General features: G+C 47.4%; 1 protein-coding gene across 4 annotated transcripts in view; it reads right to left on the reverse strand.

Moving 5' to 3' along the window:
- Positions 1-1656: 1656 nt before the first annotated feature.
- LOC113978712 (lethal(3)malignant brain tumor-like protein 3) overlaps positions 1657-20770 on the reverse strand; it is a 41205-nt gene continuing 22091 nt past the window's right edge. For 3 of the 4 annotated variants that reach the window (XM_027705849.1, XM_027705848.1, XM_027705851.1), the window contains 9 exons: positions 20459-20569; positions 19204-19318; positions 18994-19093; positions 18114-18293; positions 16705-16836; positions 16257-16318; positions 13768-13934; positions 9258-9320; positions 1657-5687 (listed from right to left, as the gene is read on the reverse strand). In XM_027705849.1, coding sequence (XP_027561650.1) covers positions 5559-5687; positions 9258-9320; positions 13768-13934; positions 16257-16318; positions 16705-16836; positions 18114-18293; positions 18994-19093; positions 19204-19318; positions 20459-20569 — 1059 coding nt within the window. In that variant the 3' untranslated portion in view covers positions 1657-5558. The remainder of the gene's footprint in view (positions 5688-9257; positions 9321-13767; positions 13935-16256; positions 16319-16704; positions 16837-18113; positions 18294-18993; positions 19094-19203; positions 19319-20458; positions 20570-20770) is intronic. The other variant, XM_027705850.1, reaches the window with a different exon arrangement.

Here is a 20770-nt window from a genome sequence, read left to right on the forward strand (position 1 = left end):
GCACTGGAAGGCTCGTGGTTCCTTCGTGGATTCCTTAGTCCCTCATGGTGTCCTATCACAGGCCATCCCAGGACTCTGCCATCTTCCTGAAGCAGCTCCCAAAGTTGAGTGTTGAACTAAAACTAGCAAGAACTTGTTCTCAGTAGGAATCAATGTTTAAACTCTGCATTTTGGGGTCTGTTCTCCCTTTCTTAATGCCCCACTGGGCTTCTTCCCTGTGTGCCCACAGCAATGATCATTCACTCACCTCTTTCTGCTCTAATTGTAATTATCTGATAAACCGCAAAACACTGTGCCCTAAAATCAGGTGTTGAACTTTTCCTCCTGATCCTCCTGAGGCTTCCTAAAGCCACACCTGCAGCAGGTCACCCATCCCAGGGGATCAGGGCACGGAGTCACGCTGGCAGCTGAAGGTTTGCAAACCTTGTGAAACCAAAAGTATTGGAGATTTGGCTCCCAGCCATAATTTCTAAACTATCCCATCCTCGGGGTAAACATTTGCTCTCCTTGGGTTTTTTTTTTCCCTTCCAAGGTTTTTTTGCTGCTATTTAAAACCCTCGGCTTGTTTGCTTTTGTTACCGTGATGGGATTCCTGGTCTGGGGAGTTGGGAATGGCTGGAGCAGCCTCAGGAACATCAAATACCGTCTGGACTCTGTTAGTTCCCTCAGGGCTCTGCTGGGATGCCCTTGCACTTCTGAGATCTGATTTTCTCTGTGAAAGGGTGTTTATTTCCCTGATATTTCGATGGAGAAGTTTGAACAGAGCAGGATGAATCAATCACCCAAATGGCTGATTGCATTTGCAGATTATTCTGCTCAGGCAAACGTGGAATTTTTTTTTTTGTCCCAAGTTCATATTTCTCCCTGGGCAGGAAAAACCTGCAGTTTTATTTTTTTGGCCTGTCTGAATGCTCAAGTTATTCCATGTCAGCCCCTTTGTGCTGAGATCCTTGCACGATTCCCTGGTGGAATCTGCACACCCACCCAAGGGGCTGGAGGGGTCTCCTGGAGAGTTTGGGAGGTTGTTGGCCTTGGCTGAGTGGGTTTGGAGTTTAAGGACTGGTACTTGCAAGGCTCTGCTCCCATCACCATCAAGCCCCTCTGCTCTGGAGCCAGGCTGGGAGAGCTGGGGGTGTCCATCCTGGAGAAGGCTCTGGGGAGACCTTGGAGCCCCTTCCAGTGCCTAAAGGGGGCACAGGAGAGAGAGGGGCTTCTTATATGCACAAGGGAAAATGGCTTTACACTGAAAGAGAGTAGGTTTAGGTTGGATATTAGGGAAAAATTCTTCCCTGTGAGCATGGCAAGGCCCTGGCACAGGTTTCCCATGGCAGGGGGTTGGACTAGAGGGGCTTTAAGGTCCTTTCCAACCCAAACCATGCTGGGATTCTACCATTAAAACCTTCTGTCATCAGCAGAGGACAGTGAGGAATTGGGGATCAGGTGCAGGCGCAGCCAAAGCTGGTGCTGCTCAGTGCACGCATCAAGGAGAGCTCCAACACAGAGGTGAGAGACAGAAAAAAGGGAGAAAAGATGAAAATGCTGCCTGTGTTGTGCCAGGTGTGGGTTTAGGGGGAGGAAAACCACGTGATGACCATCCCACCCCAGTGAGAGCCAGCCCAGCAACCCCACCCAGGCCCACAATGAACAAACCAGCTCTGAACTTATATTAATTTTATTCACATTTCCAGAGGAAAGCATCGGTGGAGTGCAAGGGCATGGCTAGTGTCGAAAAGCTCAAGTATTTGGTTTCAAACAGGCAAACATTCCCGAGGCTGAGCCCAGCCTTGCTCCCTTCCCCTGCACGTGTTTCCAGTTCAAGTAACAGGAATCTCCAAAATAAGCTGGCTCGTCACATGATGGAGGGGATGTCAGAAACTTTAAAGCTCTCTGTGGTCTAAAATCCCTAAGCAGGGCATGAAAGTAGCAGGCAGGAAATCTTGTACAGCTGAACGAGCTTATCCCTGGGCTCAGTGCTGGGTTTTTCCCTCTGGATGAAGAGTTTTGCTGTCAGTGTCCAACCTTAATGGGATTCATTACCCAGAGCTGGAATTTGCTGCTACTGGATTACAAGGATGATCATTGGTGATGGCACAGAAAAATTCCAACAGGACTCCAGACCGAGGAGAAGAAGAGAAAAGGAGAGTGAAAAATTGATTGCTTTGGGTTTCAAAAAAAACAGGGATGCAGGAAGAAAAACAGAGCCAGGAGTAAGACCCACTTGGAGAACTGAAACTTCCCAATTTCTCTGCCGGCCCACGGGAACTTGTCACAGCTCTGGGTGGCTTCTGAGGAATATATTTGTATTTCTAAGTGGCTCCTGGGTTCAGCTGGGCCAAGAACTGGTTGCTGCCGACATCCAGCAGACCCCAAATCCTCCCAATCCCAGCTGGAATGAACCAGCCTCAGCTTTGTTCCCTGCAGAGCCACAACTTCGGGCTTTTTTTTTTTTGCTTCAAAGTGCACGTTTCCAATGAGACAACAAGGCATCAGACAAACCAAAGGCATCTGCAGAGCCCTGGCCTGGAGCAGGGCTGGGAACGGGCCTGGAGCAGAGCCTGGCAGCAGGAACAACTCACCAGGACACGTGGGAAAGCAACAATCCCTGACACACGTGCAACAGCATCAGCAACCCACAAATTCCTAAGTTATAGGGCTAAAAAGTGAGCTGGTTTAGTTGTTTTTTTCTGTCTTGTAAATATTAGTGAGTTTTAAATCTTTTTGCCCGGTGAAGTTGCTGGATTTTATTGGAATACAGCTATATTTGGGAAAGGAGTGGGTAATAGATGTGTGCACATTCTTGCTTGCTCTGCAAAGACAATTATCAGATTACAAAAAAAGGCACAAGAAGCACATTCCTCCTCCTTCCAGCCCTAAAAGGTTCCTCCTTCCCCCCTGCTGAAAGCACTGTGCTGGCTGTCACTGAACAACCTCCAAGAACACATTTTCCTCTTTGATCCAGCTGGCTTGGAAGCCCCAAGGATTAAAGATTTCTCTTCTGTTTGAATAATTTCACTGACTAGAATCTCATTGCTTGTTTAACCGATTCTCTTCATCCTCCATCTATATATAGTAAGAAGAAATGAAATTAATATTATATTTTGGTTCAGTGCTAGAGGCAATCTGCTGTCCCCCAACTCAGGTTCCCAAAGGGAGGAGGTGAAACAGAAACTCTGGCAGGACTTGCTCGTTAGGAACAAGAGAAAGGCAAAATTGCACTCACCCCACCTGGCTGGGTGTCACAGAGAGGGAAAGTGGAGCAAGGAAAGGCTCAGGGTTATTTAGCAAGTCAGTGGAGAGCCAGGAATAAAACAGCCCAGCTCTGGATCCTCTGCTCCACTTGTCAGGAAACAATTTTGCTCTGCCCAGAAGGCGAGTTCTGTCTGAGCCCAGGACATGCCACTTACAATTCAAGTCTTCACGTTGATGCTGGATGTGCAGAGCAGGATAAAGGAATGTGACTCTTTGGTGAATATCCTGGTTATCAGACTAAAAATGCATTTTAATACACTAAATTAATCTCTTGCCTAGTCCTTGCCACTGCAGTGAATTTCTCTCCTGCAGCTGCCTGGCTGATATTTAATGTTCCAGTTATTAAATATCCCACCTACCCTGTGTCTTCTCTGTGAAGACTTAAACTCCTTAACATCTTATAAAAAATAGAGTATGGAAACAAACTGCTCTAAATGATTATTCCAGGACTGAATGGCTTCAGTGGGGTAGATTCTGCTCTATTTACAATTTTAAGGAACTTCCTACTTTAGGCCAAGTCACCAGGACCTTCCCAGCAGCTGAAGGTTGGACAAAGGACGTGGGGAATGAGGGAAGGACCAAGTGCATTCCTTGTGTCACCACGTGGCCTGGACAGTGTGTTCATCCTGTTCCCAATGGCTCTGGGGAAGCAACACTGTTGGCAGAGATGCCAAGGGAGTCTGAGGTACCTATGGATGGATCATGTCATCATGCAGTGCCCTGAGAAATTCCCACAGCCCTGGCAGAGGCAAAACACACCTCTGGCACTTGGAAGGGCTCCCATATGCAGGATTCAGCCTGGCAGCTCTGGATGAAGGGCTGTGAGGTCTGTCTGAGCTAAGGTGGTCCTGGATAAACTCCAGAACTGCCAAATATCTCAGGAGAGCATCCGGAGGGGGAACCAGGAGCTGCTGTGCTGCCAGGCAGGAGCGGGAACACTGAGGTGCTCACCGTGTCTCCCAAGGATTCCATGGGGAGGGGACAGCTCGGGAAGTAACGGTGTGGAAACCCCACCCAGGATGTCACAGTGCCATGGGCATGTTCCTAAAACTGCCTCTGTTCCTTCTCTGGCTCCGAGCAGAGCAGGAAGCCCTCGTGCTCCCACCAGGAGAGCACAGGCTGCCTGCACAGGGACACAGGCTGTGCTCCCTCCCTGATGCACCTCAGCTCTTTTGGGAAGTGATTCCCATCCCGTTTTACTGTCTGTTTAAACCCTGATTCCTCTCCAATCCAACTTCCCTGGATGTGTGCTCTGCCTGCCTCACTCCTGGACAGGCAGAGGAGCTGCAGCTCTGCCCCACAGGACCCTCCAAAGTCCACCTGGAGGGGAGAAGGGCCAAAGCACTCCACACTCAGCAGTCTGGATGGTCCAAAAGAAAAGCCATTTGTTTCTAGGAAATCTGTTTACACACACACTGCGGCCACTGCTGGGTTTCCAACTCCTATTCCCAGCTTTTGGCTGACAGTGCAGAGGACAAGAACAAACCCATCCGGTCCCCAAGTGCTCCTGATTGTGCCATTTTGCCAGAAAACGTTCCTGGCCCAGAGAGCAGCTGCACAAAAGCACCGGGGGAGAACTACAGCTAAAATATTTATCTTTGTCTCCCGTGGGAGATTCCTTGATGGGATCTTTTCCCACCCAAAGCCCACCTGCACACATCCTGGTGATCTAAGTGAGGGTTCTGCTTGCTGGCAGAAGCAATGCCTGATGGAAACCCTCTGCCACACTCCCTTCCTGCTCTGGTTTAAGCAGCCCAGCAGCCAAGGGATCAGAACCACCAGGATCAGTAGGAGACACTGGGATTTAACAGTCCTGAAAAGGTCAGCTCCTGAGTCACAGCAGGGAAGGATATGGGGGAGTTGCTTTAAGTGCACCTTTTTCCTCCTTCCTCACTCTTTTACACACACAGAACATGTTCAACTCGCTGGTGATCACTCAGTCTCTCTTTCAGGCACTATCAGGGACACAGAGTCAGTTTTACTCCAAGCTTTCCTCCTGCTCCTGCAGCTCCACCAATGCTACCCTGGATTCCCCTTAGAACCGGAGGTTTCTTCTCCATCTCCAAAAGAGATTGATATATCAAAACCAAATTCAATTACAAAATATAATAATAATCCTCTTCTTGGAAGTGAAGCTGCCCCATATTCCAGACTGTGGCAGGATTTTTTATAACCTCAAAATATTTTGACTAAGTTCTACTTAAAATACGTCCGAGTCCCGAAATCCGCCCGTTCGGCACGTTGGAATGCTCACAGCTGAAGACCCACTCCCTGGGAATTCCTTGTGGGATGTGCCCAAAGGGCTCTTCTCAGTTGTCTTCTGCAGATTTGAACATGAGGATGGCGTTGTAGATCTTCAGGGCAGGGCCCAGCTTGATGCTGAGGATTTTAACGATGTCGTTCTGCTTGAGGAGCAGGAAGGCCTCGCCGTCGATCTGCTGGAGGTTGGGACACAACAAAAACAGGGATTAACCAGCAAGGGACAGGCAGGATTCCCACTTCTGGTCATTCCCTAGTTCTGGCACCCACACCCCAGGATGTTCCCAGACATGCTGCCCTTTCCAAGGATCACAGACCTCGTTGCATTTTCCTACAAGTGGAGAAGCCTCAGGGTGTGCTTACGGAGAGACCATGAGGTGCTTCTTCAACAGAATTTAGAGTCACTAGAATTGCTTTAAAAAGCCAAAAATCCTACAGCCCATACACAATCTGTGGCCAGAAATTAGGTCAGAAAATCCAGAATGCCAATCTATCCAAGAATGAATATATTACCCTGATCCATGACTGCCCCTGCACAGACTCCTCCACCCCTGTTAAGCTGTTCAGGGTAAAAATTAAAGGCAAACACCCTTTTTTTGGTCAGTTCTGCTAAAAACCTTACAGATGAGAACAATCCCTGAGACGTGAACATCTGGCTACTCCCACAGCTGGGATGTTTTATGCCCAAAGACAACAAGTCTCTGTTTAAAGGAGAAACAGGAGGTTCTTGTGAAATCCTTTTCAGTGGCACTAACTGGGCTTGCTCAGCACAGGGCAAAAGAAACCGTGTGCTGGATAGACCAAGGCATGGTAAAGTCTGGAAAAATCCACCAGCAAGGAGATATTCAATGAGATGCAAATTAAGCAAGTGATTAACACACTACCATGTGAAAATCCAGGATGCTCTAGGTAGCAGCGAGTGAAATCATGACATACTATTTTAAGAAGAGGTTAAAAATTTACTTGAGCAAGAACATCCACAGAGACAACACAGATATAATTAATATAAACCCCAAATGCTGCAGGGAAGAAGCGAAAGATTAATGGACACAGACAAACAATATGTGTCTCCCTAAGTTATTCCATTAAAGTCCATTTACAGGGACTGACAGTGTCTCCTCCTCTCACTTGATGCTCACCAGTGCAGCACACAAGGAGGGACACTCAGCCCAGCCAGAATAACAGTTCTGCTATTTTTGTTACCTTCCCAACTGGAATTTTTTTGGATGTCAATGACTGGTGCAAGAGGAAACACTGAGTAAACTCGGGCAAACATCTGATTAAAGCAAAGAGTGGGAGCCAGGAGATTTGGGTTCCCCACCTCTCACCACGCAAGAGCAAGTTATTTAACCTCCCAGTTAAGTAACTGGGAGGAACTGGGAAGTTAATTCCTCCAATGGGAATGCCAGCAGTGCTCCCAGCCCACAGATGGCCACACAAAGTCCCCAAATCTTATTTTCAGGCTGCCCAGAGTCTACACTGCTGCAATGAACGTGTTAAAAATAGCTTGAAACAAATGGGGCTGCTGTTTAAATTAAATAATAGAGTCAAGAGGAGCAGAAAACTGCTGGAAAACAGTCCTACATTTCAAAATGCTTTGGAGTCCAATATTATTCCTATGCTTCATTTTCACTGCATTGCCTCACACATGCTTATTTTAAACAGACCTGCCCTGAACTGGACCTAGAAACAAGTCTGTGCTTTATTATTCATTTCTTTGTTCCATCTTATTTGGACGGTTTTTAAAATTCTGTGCACAATTTGTTCCCTTCATTCCTAATGTAAGCAGCAACTTATCCCTGTCCAGCCCCCCGCCAAGAGAAGTCTACCAGGGATTTATTTCTCCTGGATGTGGAGCACTGGGAGGCTGATCCCAGCTAATGGACAGTGTGGGGGAGCTCAGCTCTCCTGTCACTCACACCTGTAGCTCTGGCCAAAGCCAAACTGCTAAAAGGGTTTTAATTTCAAACTGGCAATTCGGTTTGAGCATGAACTTGTAAAACAATGCAAGCTCCTCAAATCTGGCACAGGGAATCACACTTGGAGGCTGCAGGAAATAAGGGATTAAAATAGACCATGGCTATGACACTGTCAGAACTAGACAGGAGTGGCTGTTGTTTAAATTATGGCCACAAGAAATAAAATAAAATACATGGAGAATGGTTGGATTCATGACAAGATTTGCTTGGTACAGTTTATCTAGCACTCTTACCTCTAAATACATCTTCCCTAGAAATCAGGATGCACCTTTTATACTCAGCTACACTGAAAGATTGGTTCATTTAAGTAAATTTCACTATTCCCAATATATTCAGTTAAAAATTTGTCACATTGTGGACAGTGCTTTTTGCAAGCCTCTATTTCTTTTGCTCTCTATTTTGCGTGTGTCTGCATGTTTTTTAAAGCAAGGGGAAGGAAAGCACAGATACATAAATCCACAAAATGCACTGCAGCCTGACTGACCCTGAACAGGAGCCAGCTCTGGAGCAGTGAACTATCACAAACCTGCCCTTTCTGTCACTGCAGAGGAGGCACAGCCCTTCCCTGAGCCCTCCCAGCCAGAGCAGGAGCTGTCACAGAGCCATGGAATGGGTTGGGTTGGAAGGGACCTTAAAGCTCATCTAATTCTACCCCCCTGCCATGGGCAGGGACACCTTCCACCAGCCCAGGTTGCTCCAACCTGGCCTTGGACACTTCCAGGGATCCAGGGGCAGCCACAGCTTCTCTGGGCAACCTGTGCCAGGGCCTCCCCACCTCACAGGAAGAATTCCTTCCCAATATCCCATCTAACTCTGCCTTCTGTCAGTGGGAAGCCATTCCCTGTGTCCTGTCCCTCCATCCCTTGTCCCCAGTCCCTCTCCAGCTCTCCTGGAGCCTCTTTAGGCCCTTCAAGGGGCTCTCAGCTCTCCCTGGAGCCTTCTCCTCTCCAGGTGAACCCCCCCAGCTCTCCCAGCAGAGGGGTTCCAGCCCTGGAGCATCTCCGGGGCCTCCTCTGGACTCACTCCAGGAGCTCCACATCCTTCAGATGTTGGTTCCCCTGGAGCTGGAGGCAGCTCTGCACGTTGGGTCTCACTGGGCAGAGCAGAGGGACCGAATTCCCCCCTCATGTCCTGCCTGGGCTGTGGGATGAGCCCAGGACAAGGTTCATCCCTGCAAATTCATCGGGGGCTCACAAAGAGCCTCCAAGTACCACCTGCAATGGAAGTGGAAGCTGAAGCACTCAACAGCCCCTCCCTATGATCCACCTAAACAAGTGTGCCAAAAACCAGGGCAGCCTTATCCCAAAAGCCATGGTGAACACACCAGGAACAGGGAACAAGCCCAGCCCAGCCCATGGCAACAATGACAGGACACACCACAGGCAGGACATGCTCTGACTTCCCAACCTCTCCTTGTTCAAGGTAAGGTTTTCCTCCTGCTCTCACCCCATGGGGGAAGCCAGCAATTCCTGGGAAACCCTGTGCCTGCCAGGCTCCCCAGGAGCACATGTCCTCGTTAGAGGCAGCAGATGAGATCCTCCCCACCCCACTCCAACAGGACATCTTTATAGTGGTGCCAAAGCCTCGGCACGACGGTCCAAGACAGGATGTTCAGCACAGGCTCCCTGATTGGAACTGCAGGGGAAATTTAAAGCAGCAGGATGCAATTAGCCATGCTGGAATACAGCCTCCTGAATGCCACAGGCTCTGGAATGCCACGGCTGAGCAGGTCTGTGCTCACAGCCCAGGGGCAGGGCACGCTGCACTTACCTCTTCCCTGAACACAGACGCTTGTTCTTTGCAACCAGGCAAACGCTGGATAAAGCTCACCACCTGGAATTCCAGGAGAGAAACGTGGACAATTAAAGTGGGACACCGTCAAGCAAAAAGCTCCTATTTCTGTATGAGTTCTTTATGTAAAAATTTTTACAACTTTAATACTTAAAACTCTCCCATTAATGAAGGATATATTTCTGGGTTGCTGCTGCAACTCCTCTGCATATTCTGGTTACCAGCAATAACTGTCCCTGTTGCCATTTGATCATTTCTCTCCCTGCTTCTCCATTCCTCCAAAAGATCTTCACAAAATCAACATTATTTTTCCAGGTTAAAAGCTGTGTATGGCTACATTACTCTAAACCCATCCCCAACTTCACTTTCTCTACAGTGTTGCTGGAAAGTAAAATTAGGAAGAAAAAAGGATTTAGACAGTTTCCCAGGATGACATTGCCTGTGAGAGACAAGATAAACCAACTGAATGAGCACTGCTGGTTTACCAACATCCAAAGGCAGGAGAGCTGGGAAGGAAAGGAGTTCTGCTTTTATTTAATCCGTGGTGGGTGCACAGGATCCATGGTACCAAGAGGATTAAACAAGTAAAAGTTAATTTTACATTTCACACTAGGGAGAACCTTTCTCAGCAGGGAATCTGTTAACATTTGGAATAATCTCCCTGGAGACCTGGGTTACATTATATAACACTAAGGAGCACAAGGAGCAGCCGAGGATGAATTAATGTGTATTGTCTTCTCCAGCTGTAGCTCCACTGGTTCATAGAATATTTGTACATTGAGGCATAATCAGATCAAACATCTCCTGCTAATTGGATGCTCCCTTGCAGGAGCAGCTCTGTTTCATGAGGCACATCCATGTGAGTTGTTACAGATGTGACATTTCCTCCTGTGCACAAACAAGCAGCTGGGAGGGGTCACTGTCACACACGAGCACCCCTTCAACTCAGGATTGTCAAAGCCTCTCCTAAATCGTGTCACTGCATCTCCAGCTGATCCCACCACCAGATTGAGAGTCATTCCCTCCCTGCAGTCATGGGGCTCTCAGTGCCCTCCAGGTTTGCTCTCCTCTGGCAGGAGCAGCTCCAATTCCCGTGGTTTCTATTATGTAACCTGAGAGCAGAGCATCCCTCTCACCCCTCCATTTAAAGGGAACCCCTAAAATCCACATCTCCATCGGGCAGGGACTCCAGATTTTCTCCTGCAGAAGTGCAAACTCCCATCATAAACAAATGACAAAACACCACTTTCCTTTTGAATCGTCCCCACCCCTTATTATTAAACCACAAATAAAAATCCCTCTGCAGGGTCTGGTGCCTTCCAGAATTTAAGAGACAGTTGGGCCCCTCAGGGCAAGAGGCTCTTCAGTGTCTGTGGCACTGGGAGGCTGGCAGACACCTCCTGGGAATGACCTGAGCTTGCCTGGCTCCTGTGTCCTTCCCTGCACGACTGCTGCTGGCTGCTGTCACTGACACGGAGTGACAGACCTTTGATCTGTCCCAGGAGTCCTTTGTAGGGACACTGGGAGCTCTTTGTGCCACAGGAGAGGCTTTTTAAACAAACAGGAGCCCTGGGGTTTATCAGGGATGGAGAAAAGGAGCAAACAGGAGTGAAGGTCCCCAGAAGGGGAGCCAGAGCCCGGGTTCCATCGAGCCACAGTGACCTGCCTGGTCCATCACTGCTGGGGAGGAGAGTCCCCAGACCAAGATGTGGCAGTTGAGGGACAAGGCAGGTTCAGGAGCATGAGGTAAAAACACAGTGACACCACGGGAAACCAGCCCAGCCCCCGAACAGTGGCAGGGAAACCCTGAATCCAGGGAAAGGCTGAGGCTGGAGGGGCTCACGGTGAGGAACTGGGACAGGTTGGGAACACAGTGGGATCAAGGCTTTTCCTTTGAGGAAGTGAATGCCTGCCAGCCCTTCCTGCTCCATTTTAAAGGGAATCCCTAAAACCCACATCTCCATCAGGCAGTAACTCCAAATTTTCTCCTGTAGAAGTGCAAACTCCTATGCAAACCAGCAACAAAACACTACTTTCCTTTTGTAAGGGATGGAGAAATTGGAGAAATAGATCCCTGCTGTAACCACCCCAATGCTCCCAGAGCTGTCTGCTGGAAGCTCTTACACACTCCCAATGCACATTAGGAAAGGAAAAGGGGTTGAAAAAGAGCTGAAAACACCTTAGAAACTCCATATGACCCATCTGGAAGGTGCTGATGTGATCCCAGATGTGACACACTGAGATGAGCACAGGATTTATATCCCTGGGTGGCAAATGCCTGTCTCACACTGCACCCCTGTAACAGCTCCTGCAGGACTGACACCCCTCCTGAGGCCATCAGAGACAGGCTGGGCTTAACTGGGATTTAAAAACCCAAAAGCACTTGGCACAAGGACAGTCCCCCTCCCCCAGGTATTAACATTGATGCAGGATTAACTAATGAACAATACAACTGCAGCACATCTTAATGTTCTTCTGTGAGTCAATATGCTGTGTCCTAAAAACATGACAGGAAGCTTTCAATAAATACCAAAGCTGCATTAAAGTAACTACTCTTGTTGCCTGCTCAGTGTTACCAGGAGTTTCTTTGCTGGAGGGCCCCTAAATGCTGCTGCTGCTCTGCCATTTCAGCTGTTCTCAACCAGCAGAGAATTAAAGCAACATTTCTTCCCTTAATGTGGGTTTTATAAAATAAAACCAGTTCTTTAGCCTGAAACCAAAGGAGAATTTTACACCCTTGTTACAGATCAGCAAAATGGGCTCCCTTGTGCAGCAGAGTTCAAAGCACAACCCAAAGGCAAATGTTTGCCCTGCAGGAAGATGTTGGGAGCCCAAATGCCAACAGACCAAATGTACTCTGGACTCCCTAAAACACAGCAAGTCCTGCTGCTTTCATCTCCCAGACCTGAGGCTTCACTGCACTGCACATGCTGATCCTGCAAGTGCTCAGACAGAGCCCAAATTGATTCCTCTGGGAATCTGTGATGAACATAATTTGCAAAACCAGACCCACTTGATTGAAATTCGAGACAAAAACCTGTAATGACTTCAGCCAGTCCATTGTGGGGCTGCAACTGAGCTTTTTAATGTGCCAATCACACTGCTACTGGCAGCCAAAACTTCCTCGGTTGTTTCAGGCTGCAGCACAGAGTTCAGGGTTGGAATCACTATATCCAGTGCCCTCCATCCATGTCCTGTGGTCCCTGCTGTTATCAAACTAATATCCCAGTTAAATTTGCCCAGCAGTTGCTTTAAAGGTCAACTGCAAAGGACAGATTTTATTTGGCTGGGATCCTGACACTGTACTTCCCTGAACCAGCCTCCCTGTTTTATCCAAAAGAAAGAGATTTTGATTATCATGTCAGAGGATTAACTGCTTCTGACTTTATTGATTTGCTAAAAGACCTTTTGGACAAATCATTGGAAGCTTTCTCAAAAGGACAGGAACAGCAAATCTTTCAGAGAGGTTTTTTTCCTCCTTGCTACGAATTTACTTCAAACACAGTTTTATTAAAAAGAAAGAAACAAAAAATCACAACAAAAAACCGCCACAACAACTAAGTTTTAAAACAGCAACCCTAATTGCTCTATCCCCTTCCCAGCTGCTGTGGTTCCCATCTCCCACATCACTGCAATCCCACCAGACTCCCAGCAGTCCTCCAGCACAAAGAGCAAAGTCAAATTGGATTTATCTGCTGTTAAGAGGCACTTGGGGAAAATGCACTTTCTGAAAGTCTCTGAAGATCCTCTCTGCATCACCAACAGCAGCACCTTTCTCCTGCTTTGCAGATTCCCTGCATCCTTGCAAGCACAACACTACAGCACATTCCTCTTGGATTAAATGCCCTGCAATTAAGTGCCAGCATCCAAATTGTCACCACTTCCCAAGCGCAGAGACAAATATTATTTATGCCCAAGGCATCGAGGCAAAAACCAACTACTCAGCACACAAAACACTCCGGGTTTTCACACACCACCTAATTACAGGAGACATCTCCAGAGCTGCAGAGACACAGCCCCAGCTGCACAGATACCTCTGCCAGAAATCAGGTCAGGCTGTGGGCAGTTTTGTCCCAGGGGAATCAGGCAGGGAGAGGCAGGAGGAGTGGGCATGCACAGTTTGGAATTCTCTGCAATGAAGTGAATCAGCAGCAAAGCCACGGGAGAGGGGGAGGGAGATCAAGGAGAAAGGGAATCTGCTGTCAGAAGGAGGCTTCAGGCCTGAGGACTGAGAGATCAAGGGCTAAATAAACAAACAAAGGCAGGGAGGGAGGGAATCCTATTGAAGCTGTGGATCCCAGAGGGTTAACAGGGATCCCTGCCTGCTAAAGGGACTTGGGTGTAACTTCCAGCTGAGTCAGCTGTGGCACATGCACAGCAACCAGAGGGGGAAAGGGAAGAAAATAAAGATGTCTCCCAACTGGCACTCCAGAGGAGGAGGGAGCTGGCTTTCCTGCAGCCCAGGAGAGTAGAACAACAGGGAACTCACCTCTTCCACAGTCCATTTGGCAACTTGTTTGGCTGTGAGGCCTGAGACCTCTGGCAAGAGCCTGCAGTGCTGCTCCCAGAAGAGATGGAGCCGGTGGGTCGGGTTAGAGGCCAGGGAAGGCATGAAGATGGACTGGTGGAGGGCCTGCTGGAGATCCAAATCAGGGCCTGGAAAAGGAAAGGAGACAAGTCAGAGCCAGGCTCCAAGTAGGAGCAATTACAAAGCAGGAGGAAGGGTCACAGTCTGGAGAGGGGAGCAAGGCAGGGCGGTCAGAGAGGGCCAGGCACGGCACCCTGAGCTTCCAGGCCGTCCTTCCCACCCTCCTGAGCAGGAGAGAGGGGAGAAAAAAAGATAAGATTGCCAGGCTGGAGGCTTTATCGTCAGCTTCTTCCCTGGAAAATGATGTCATGCTGCTAACAGAGAAGATGTTTGCAGCCTTTTATTGACAAGGTGGAGGAGTTCTGGTAACAGCATCTTCGGCTGGGAACTGATGGCACAGTTCCAGCTCCCAGCTGGAGCCAGCCTGGGAAGGGCTCTGTGCCTGCCAGCCCGTGGCCTGGGCTCGCTCCTGGGGAGACTCCCAGGCCAGGAGTGCTGCCTGTTACCTCCAGACATCAACTCCCTCCTCATGTGTCAAGTGACGGAAGCTTTAAAAACCAAGACAGAAAAAAAAAAAAAAACCGAGAGGAAGAAATCACCCCTCCCTAATGAGATCACTGGAGCAGTGCAGAGTCATGGTCCTGCAGGGACGTGCTGCTTATACAACAGGAAGCCAGGCAGAGGATGGAAACAAGCTGGGAAACATTCCTGGGGTTTACAGCGGTTACGGTGGGCTGCCCCCAGCCCCTGCCTGCCCAGCGCCATCCCGCGGCAACCACACCACATTCCCGCTTTATCCCTGCCCATTCCCGCTTCATCCCTGCCCTCGGGAAGGCTCCCTGTGCCTGGAGCAGCTGCCTGAGCTCAGTGGCTGTCAGTGGGTCGGGGTGTCAGGTTTGGGGGTTGTGCCAGTCGCTACGTGGAAAGCACAAAGAAAAACAGCGGAGTATAAAAATCCCCCCAGATTTCCATGGTTTTCAGGATAAAGGGAAAGCAGCACTGGAGGTACAGCTTGTTCTAGGGAACAGTCACTCCCCTTGTCCTGAGGGTCACCTCATCTCCACGTCCCTAAAGGAAGTGGGACAGCATCAAATGTATCAAATTTCTAATAATGAGACCAAGGGAGGATTTAAAACAAATAAAGTCTGAGTAGGAACTGCTCAGTTCAGGAGCTCCTGGTGAGAACATGGCACAGACACTGCTCCTGGGAGGGTGTCACCAACTCCTCCTCTGTCCCACTGTCCTTCTCCTCACCCCTCCCTGCTCCAGGAGGTCCCACTTGTGCCCAAAGTTTCCCCTACTGCTGGCTGGGCACTGCTTCCACCTCATGCCAACTCCTTTCCTCCACTAAGCCCAAATCCTCGTGCTAAGCACCAAAACCACCTCAACAAATGACTTTCCCTCTGAGAAAGCAGCAGTGATCTAATAATTTAAACAGAGCTGGGCTGAAAGCTCTGGGTAGCTGTGACATGACAGGTCAGTGGATTATTGCTGCATTTCCCTCCCCTGATTTCCATCATTCTGTGTCAGGTGAAGGTGAAGGGAGAGTGGGCAGCTTTCCCTGCCAGCTGCAACTGCAGCTCGGAGCTGGCAGATCCCTCAGCTCCCACTGCAGAACTCAGCACTAGGTAAAAATGAGTATTTAAAAAAAATAAAAATAAATAAATAAATAAAAGCCTAGGCACCTGTCCCAGTTTGTGCCTGCTTAGCTATTTTTGATTGGAGACTTATTACCATGTTAAATCCTCCTAAAAGCCTGGTCAGCTCCATTCTCTGAAATGGCTTTTTATAGTAAATCTGAAAGTTAAGCATATGGTTTGCTAAAGTGATAGCAGAAAGCTGCTCTGGAAACTTAACCTGTCATGTACCAGGAAAAGTAAAAAAAAAAGCATTGTTTTTTCCATTTAACTTTCCTTTCTTCTTTTCCTCTTAAGAGAAAACTTAAAAAAAAGTCCCCAAATGATTCAGAATACGTTTCTGCATAGCCAGGAGGGTCTAAAAAAAGAAGTTGATGGAACTTAAACTATCTGCCAGGTTTTTAAGCAAGTCTCCCTTGACACTGTGCTGGCTCTGTCAAGGCCTGACACAGGTCACAGACTGTTTGGGAACGAAAACCTTTTGCCACTAGAGAACTCGAGTCTGCACTGGCACAAGAGCTGGTGCAAATTGTCTTCTCAGTTAATAAATACAAAGCTTCACTCTACAAAGTATTAAAACTTTCCCTTCTAAGTGATTTTACTCTTCCTCATCATTTTAAAGGTATTAAAACTACCACTGCCATCCCCTCCAGCTTCATCTTGACTGTGGAATCAAAGCCAAAAAAGCTTGTGACTGTGGGGATATTGCAGGGATATGAACACACAGAGAAAAAGGCATAAAATTTAACCAACCTTTCCCATTGCTTTCCTGTTTCACCAGCTGGAACTTGATATAGGCACGTGAGCACCCAAGCCTGAAAGCATCAATTACAGAACATTTCAGATGATACAGAAATGGATGTAATTTCTTCTCCATATAGAGATTAATGGGACTTATAGAAACTTATAGAAACTAAAAACTTTTCCCTGTTAAAATAAGCAGTAGCACTGCTCCATCCCAGACCTCTCTCTGAGCCATTAAATTCATGGCTAGAATTCACACTTGACTTCACTGCAGGAAAGAGAGGGCCAAAAATACTGGGAGGGAGGGAAGAGATTCACCATGTCATTCTAAAACCCTCTGCTGCAAACCCCTGATCAAATTTTAAGTTGTGATTTACACCTTTATTTCAGACACAGCAGCAGCACCAAGAAACACCTCAGTTAATGCACGAAAACACATCACGCAAATCTCATTTACGTTTTTGGTGGGGCTTTGATGTCTGCAGAGGAATCCTCCTCTCCCCAGTCTCTCTCCTGACTGTTTTCAGACTGCTCTGATGGAGTGTGAACGCTGCTTTGACACCACTTCTCACTGTCTGGTGCAGCTTTTCTGGAAAGACAGACAAATGACAGGAGCTAAGCTGACACCCTCTGTTCCCTTTTCCCACAGGAGAGCAAAGCTGGCTGCTCCTTCCAAGTGAGAGCAGCAACTACCATCTAGTGGTGGAACTTTCCCTCCCCACGAGTACAAAGTGCTTTGTTACTCCTCTGCATGGATTGGGAGAGATTATGAGAAACAAATCAGGCTCTGTGGACTCAGGCTCTGATCCCAGCAGCTACAGGAAACCACTGTGTAATGGGGAAAGCCAGGGATTTAAGATTTCTGAATCCTGATACCTCTGGATAACATTTAAGAGTCTCCATGACTGAGTTTGATGCATCAACTGAGCTAAAGAGTTGGCCAAGGAAGGACAAGCAGCAGAGTGTTACCAGATTTACAGGCTGAATTCAGACCTCCCACTATGAGGAAATGAAATACTCAGAAGAACAGAAATATATCACAATTCTAGAATGCCATTTATGCTGTGAGAATCCCAAATCTCCTGAGGGGGCTTTATGGTAAGAGTGCCATTGAAATGCAATCAATTCTGGTGTGAAGATTAGGAAATTAAGATAGTTCTAGTTGGGAGGAGGTAAATTTGGCCTTCGAGGGAAGAGAAGCATTCATTCCTTTTTTTCTGGCCAAACAGATCTTGGAAATGTTATAAATCTAAACAAACAGATGAACTTTAAAATATATATAATCCTTCATATACAACAAAGAATAAAAAGACTACAAGTATTGCTGGAGTTTGCCCCAGTGAGATGATCTTAATAAAATCCTTCATGCCCTGGTCTGTCTCACAACACATTTAACTGCCTCCTGTGCTCCAAGAACTTACACACAGTTTGCTTCAATGCTGCTCAATTCCAAGATTTTCCTGTAAGAAAACAAAGTGTCTGAAGGAGCTCAACTTGTTTGCCAAGTGATACCCACAGAGTCTGTTTAATGGTGCAAAATAACCTTGGTCTGACAGTTTTAGGACAAGGAAACGAAGGAAAAGAACATATTTTAAATTGAAACAGCAAGGAAAAATTTATGGAGACAGAATGCAATTTCCTTTGTTGGAATGTGACCAGAGCAGCAGGATTAAGGAATCAAGAAACCTATTAAGGCATATGAGGGTATGAAAGTGCCTTGCTCTGTGTTAAGAGTGTCTGGGGCACGGGTCAATATTACAGACAGATGAACTCAATGCTCTGCTGCTTCTCTGCCAATTCCGGTGGTTTTTATCCTTGTAAATGGTTTTGTTCCCCAGTACCTGCCAAGAATAATGTTCAGCTCACCTGGATTGTGGAGAGTCTCCCTGAGAAGACTCCCCTGCTCCCAACAGGAATGGGGCAGGAGTCTCCAGCCTCTTGGCTTTCTGCATGGTGTTCCCAGGGGAAGGTCTCTCCCCGCTCAGCCGGTCCTGTAACGAGTTCTCTCTGCTGAGGTTCACATCAGAGTATGGGCAGCCAACCAACCTGGGACAGAGCAACAAAGACCAGAGAGAGGTGACAATGCTTTACAGTCACACAGGCAGAGAAATCCATCACAAACCCAGAAAAAATGAGGCCACAAACACTCAGGGAGATGTTATTACCCACTCTGAGGTGTTGTTAAAGAGCTCATCCTCTGTAACCTGCTTATTTGAACATTTCATGGAACAAGTGAGTTTGGCAACTTTCACTCTGAAAAATCCCAAGCCCACATTATAAGCTACCAGATCTTCAGACCTCTTCCCTGAGACTGTTTTCTTGCTCTTTGAAATAGTTTATTGAGAAAAACCTTTCTCTTCCAAGAGAAATCAAAAGGCAGAGCACAAAACATGAGCGAGCACTCCTCACTCTTGTACTTTAATAACCTACCCACACTCTCTCCCTCCTTAATGTCTCCTTGCCTGCTGTTCTTAGGTATATTATTTTACAAAAACCTCTCCTTTAGCACTGCTGGAATGAAGAAATTGGAGTGAATTAGTCTGTTTGCATTGCAGTTATAATGATTATACTGGTATAAACAGAATTTATGATGAAACAGCACATTTAGACACAAGAGGGAGCTGCAATTGCAGATATAACCCCCTCCAGAACAAACACTGAGATCACTTCAGTGCAGTGCAGGTGCTTGTTGTTGCATTATCATTATTAACAGCACTCAGACTCTCAGAGGATCTCATTTACATACGTGTAATGGGTCCCATATCGTGGTCCCCGGACGTGCCCGATCCCGTGGCAGCCTGGAGTGGGACACACTTGTCCCACTGCTCCCTCTGGATCCTCAGCACCTGAAAATAAGTAGGAAAAAAAAAAAAAGGCAGTTAAACAGATTTGCATGTGAAGAGCAAAATGCACTGAGGAAAATCACCCAGCACAACACCGTGGTGTCTCTATTTACCTAGAGGGACCTGCAGAGCGTGTCCAGTCTTGGCACACCAGCCCACAGGATGGATGTCCGGGCTGTCTGCATCCACCCAGAAATCATAATGAGGGTCCCAACCATCAAAATGGATCTGAAAGAAGCACAGTCTCAGTGAGAGAGACAGTTAAGGGCATGACTCAGCTTTTATGTCAGCTTCCCCCTCTGTCTCACCTTGCTCAGCTTGGGGCTGATTCATTCAATCTTTCATTTCAATCTTTCAGTCAGGCACAATCATCTCTGTGCTCAGTGTAACTCTTTGTTTTCCTGCATCTGTGTTTTACAGAACAACCAGGTTCTGGTGACACAGATGTGTCACCCCACACACCACAGGGTGCTCTACACTCAGAGCTATGCAAACAAACTGATCATTTAATTGTTCTGTTTTCCGAGGATCCCAAAACACCAGAAAAGCCAACAAGTTCGGTGAGTTTTGCAGTGAACAAGCTACAATTTCCTGCTGGATGAAGAGACTGGTAGCTCAGACCCAGGTCAGGTTAACAAAGACTGAGGATCACTGGAATCTAAAGGCTACTGGGTTGTCTGTGCAGCGAAGTTTCAAATGGATGAATTGAATACCAAGCTACTAAATATTGGCAAAATTTGGCTTTTGCTCACAGCAAATGAGTCTGAGAATCAGCTGGATAATGGGAAGTGAACTCCACTCCTGCCCACACAACCATCCTTTGGGAAGAAGACCTGTGGCCAAGGAGCCTCCACCAGTCCAGCCTCCACTTTAGCTGGCTCATACTTAATTTCTCAGAAGCCAAAGCACAACAGATTTTTCTGGCAACATCTTTATGTGAAAAGAATTACTTAAACTCCATTTATGTTACAAATTCCTACTGGAGAGTGAAGCCACTTCCCACACGGACCAGGGTTTAAATTGCTTTGAGTTTTCCTTTAAGTATGGTAGGAAAAAAACCCTGTCAGGTATTTTCCCCCCAGCTGAACACTAATGCTGCCTTCAACCCCAGAGATCACACAGAAAAACGCCAAGAGATGGAAAATCACACTGTCAAGTGTCATTTCAGAACAGTTACATTAGAACAGCTACTAACAACACCAGGCAATTCCATCAGATTTCAGCAGAACAAAGCACCAGAAATCATTTCCAGTTGGGCAGGCCCTGAGGCCACATCAGCTGCCAGGCAGTTGTTTGCTGCTCCTCCAACTGAGGGGGTGTTTTTCTGTTCCTCAGCACAGGGCTCTGCACTTGGCAGCAAGGTCATACCTTAATGCGATGGTTGTCTTTGTCAACTATTGTTGCCACTCTTATCAAGATGGGATTTCTCCTGTCCACAGCCTCCAACTTCATATTAACTTGGAATCCGTGAGCAGGGCGCTGGAAGAGAGGATTGTAAGCAGAATGTTAAAAAGCCTGGGAGTTCAGAGCTGCTCACCTGCTCTGAATGAAACGTGCTCGAGTTTTCATCCACCCCTTTGGAGCTTTGGGCACTGATCTCACACAGACTGCTCCAGAGGCCAAAATCAGAGTTCCCAACAGGTTAAAATCAGAGTGCCCAACTGGTTAAAATCAGAGTGC

This window comes from Neopelma chrysocephalum, unplaced genomic scaffold (assembly GCF_003984885.1).
Source record: "Neopelma chrysocephalum unplaced genomic scaffold, ASM398488v2 Primary Assembly neopelma1_360, whole genome shotgun sequence".
NCBI lineage: Eukaryota > Metazoa > Chordata > Aves > Passeriformes > Pipridae > Neopelma > Neopelma chrysocephalum.